This window comes from Alexandromys fortis, unplaced genomic scaffold, assembly GCF_014885135.2.
Source record: "Alexandromys fortis isolate MF-2015 unplaced genomic scaffold, M_Fortis_MF-2015_v1.1 scaffold_415, whole genome shotgun sequence".
Classification (NCBI taxonomy): domain Eukaryota; kingdom Metazoa; phylum Chordata; class Mammalia; order Rodentia; family Cricetidae; genus Alexandromys; species Alexandromys fortis.
In genome coordinates this window covers 371,990-374,613 of record NW_026068305.1, presented here as the reverse complement: position 1 = coordinate 374,613, position 2,624 = coordinate 371,990, and the positions used below count along the sequence as shown (strand labels likewise).

The window sequence follows — 2,624 nt, the reverse complement described above, 5'->3', positions numbered from 1 at the left end:
GTTGGAGCCAAGATCAAAGCCTGGGTTTCTCGAACCTGGATATCCAAGCACTGGAGGACTGAAATGCTGAAGGTGGCCGTCTTGGCGGTGCCAGACTGAGACTGTACTATGACATCTCTCCCCTTAATTATCTGCTTCATAGCGCGCTGCTGGATTGCTGAAGGCTTCTCAAACCTGTAGGCATAGAGGCCGCTCAGTAAGTCCTCCCGCAGGCCTATGGTGTCGAACGTGGGGGTCATGTCCACCTCCTCGCTGCTCTCGAACTCCACTTTGGTCATGTCCTCCTCTTTGAGCAGCAGCTTTCACGTGGAGCCCGACGTCGCCATCGTGGCTGTGGCCGCCAGGATTCCGAGTCCACTGAGAGGTGAGGAGCACGAGCAGCAGCGGGCTGAACTACAAATTTTTAAAAGTTCAATACAGTGCAATGTAAGGGAGGGGGATTTGATTGGGGGAGGGGGAGGGAAAGGGGAGGCGGTGGTGGGGAAGAGACAAAAATCTTTAATAAATAAATTAAAAAANAATCCAGACCATACACTGCACTTAGATGGCCATGATAGTGCCGTATAACCTTGTTATACTCAAGATCCCAGCACGTCACTTGCTTGTCTTCTCCACAAGAGAACAAGTAGGGGCTCCTCGTGCTCACGATCACACCACGCACCGCGCTGATGTGCCCAGTCAAGGACAGCTTCAATTTGCCACTAGCCAAGTCCCAAATCTTGATAGTTCTGTCGGCAGAGCCAGTAACGAACCACTGATTGCCAGGTTCCACAGCAATGCACCGAACCCAGCCAAGATGCCCACTGATAACCCTATAGAGTTTCCACGGTGGGTGCCACTGGGGTTTGGGCATTGTAGGGGCTTTTTTAGCCATTAATGCAGATTTCTTGGTATTGCCGGCCTCCATGATCACAGAGTTCACCGCTGTGGGCTGGGAACTGACAGAAGCTCCTGGGTGTCGGTACTCCCTCCCAGCAGGTCCAGTACGATTTGCATCAGCTCTGGCCTGATTCGGCAGCACCACAGCTAAGGACTGTGCGGCTGACTCACTGGGCATTCTCTGGACCTTGGTGTCGGCGGTCAGGGCAACACCAGGTCCTGGCGGGTATGGATATGTACCTGTCACCAGGTATTCAACATCTTGTCCTTGATTGGCAGGATACTGTTTACTGGGATATGACTCTGCCGCGTTCTGAGGTCCGTTCTCCGTAAGGTTCTCTTTAGACGTGGGCATATGCAAGACAGGACCATACTCATTACGAAGCTTGATTGCCATCTTCTGCTTGTGACTCTCTTCATCCAATGGCACAGGTTTTCCATTATCAGCTACAAACATGTCATGGGTCCTCTTCAGTGACCTGAACACCAGTGTGTGTACAGAATGCTTCTGGACCTCCTCCACCATAGTCGCTGCGGCTCAGCCAGCTCCTCCAGGGGTTCAACCCGAAGGCCAGAAAAGCAAAACAGCCAGACACCACCACTGACCTCTCCTTCAGTCCGAGTATGGTGGCTCCGAATATGCAACCTGCCTCTAGGAATCCTCAGAATGAGACTGGCTGAGAGCTGTCTCCTCCTGTCTCATATAACCTCTCTAGGGCGGGGAATAAGGGCGTGTACCACTCCCGCCCAGTTTCTATGACAAACTAGTCTGGCTACTTGGATTAAAGGTGTGTGATGCCACTGTCTGATCCGTGAGGCTGACCAAGGTGTTTGTTTTACACTCTGATCTTCAGGCAAGCTTGATTTACTAAAACACAAATGAAATATCACTGCGATAAGCAGTCTGACAGTGTGACCGCCTAGATCTAGTGCCCACCAGGGTACCACAGGCTCCTCTGCCATCTCATCAGTACTGCCTCAGACCAACATCTGAACCCATTCTACTCACCACAACGGGGAAATTATTGCTTTCCAAGTTCACCTGAACTTGGAGTCAAACGTGTATCTATAAATGTCAGAAATCAGAGGTACAGGTCACAGGAAGAAGTGAGGTGGGAAGGAAATGTCCAGCAGATTCGATCTCAGAGCTCATGTGGATGAAGACACATAGAAAACACACCAGGGAGAGCCAAGCCACATTATTTTAAATTAGCTGAGGAGCAGGAATGGCTGGACAGGGAGATGCCTCAGGAAAGAGGGCTCATAGCAGAGGGGATGAGAAGCCTGCCTCAGGTGGAGGCTTCATCTAGATCATCCTTCTTACAAGTCCTTACAAGTCACTCCACAGGACCTTGGAGCCCTGAAGGAACAGATCCTCTCACTCAGGGCTGTGGGCATGGGACTGAGAGCCGCTGGGTTCCAGGCTAGAAAGGGTGTTCTGAAGTTCTAAGAGGAAGTAAAATGACAAACCAACCATTAGCAAGACTGTGATGTGCCTAAAACCAGTCCCTGGACCGTCCTTCAAAGGAAGCACAGGCCTGGTTTGTATGTGTCCACTCACAGGTGGATTCTCACTCAGTACCTGTTTCTGTCCACAAACTGCAATGAATGATGTAATGGAGCTCTTGTAGACCAGGCTGGCCTTGAACTCACAAAAATCTGCTTGCCTTTGCCTCCCTCCTGAGGGTTGTAGTTAAAGGAGTGTGTTACCAGTGCCCAGGCCTTTCCCTCATTTTTAAGAAATT

General features: G+C 50.7%; 2 protein-coding genes across 2 annotated transcripts; both read right to left on the bottom strand.

Annotated features, from left to right (window-relative positions):
* Positions 1–8: 8 nt before the first annotated feature.
* On the bottom strand, positions 9–302 carry LOC126495058 (eukaryotic initiation factor 4A-III-like; the record flags this gene model as incomplete). Its single annotated transcript, XM_050132666.1, has 1 exon — positions 9–302. A coding segment is annotated over one exon (294 nt), but the record flags the coding sequence as incomplete, so codon positions are not given.
* LOC126495057 (pleiotropic regulator 1-like) lies at positions 303–1,428 on the bottom strand. Its single transcript, XM_050132665.1, has 2 exons — positions 529–1,428; positions 303–388 (listed from the first exon to the last, which is right to left on the bottom strand). Exons 1-2 carry the CDS (start codon positions 1,403–1,405, stop codon positions 303–305), a joined length of 963 nt encoding a protein of 320 aa, XP_049988622.1. The 5' UTR covers positions 1,406–1,428.
* Between the last annotated feature and the right edge of the window lie 1,196 nt (positions 1,429–2,624).

Coding starts and splice junctions, on each gene's coding strand:
- LOC126495057 (XM_050132665.1), bottom strand. CDS start 1,405: ATGGTGGAGGAGGTCCAGAAGCATTCTGTACACACACTGGTGTTCAGG.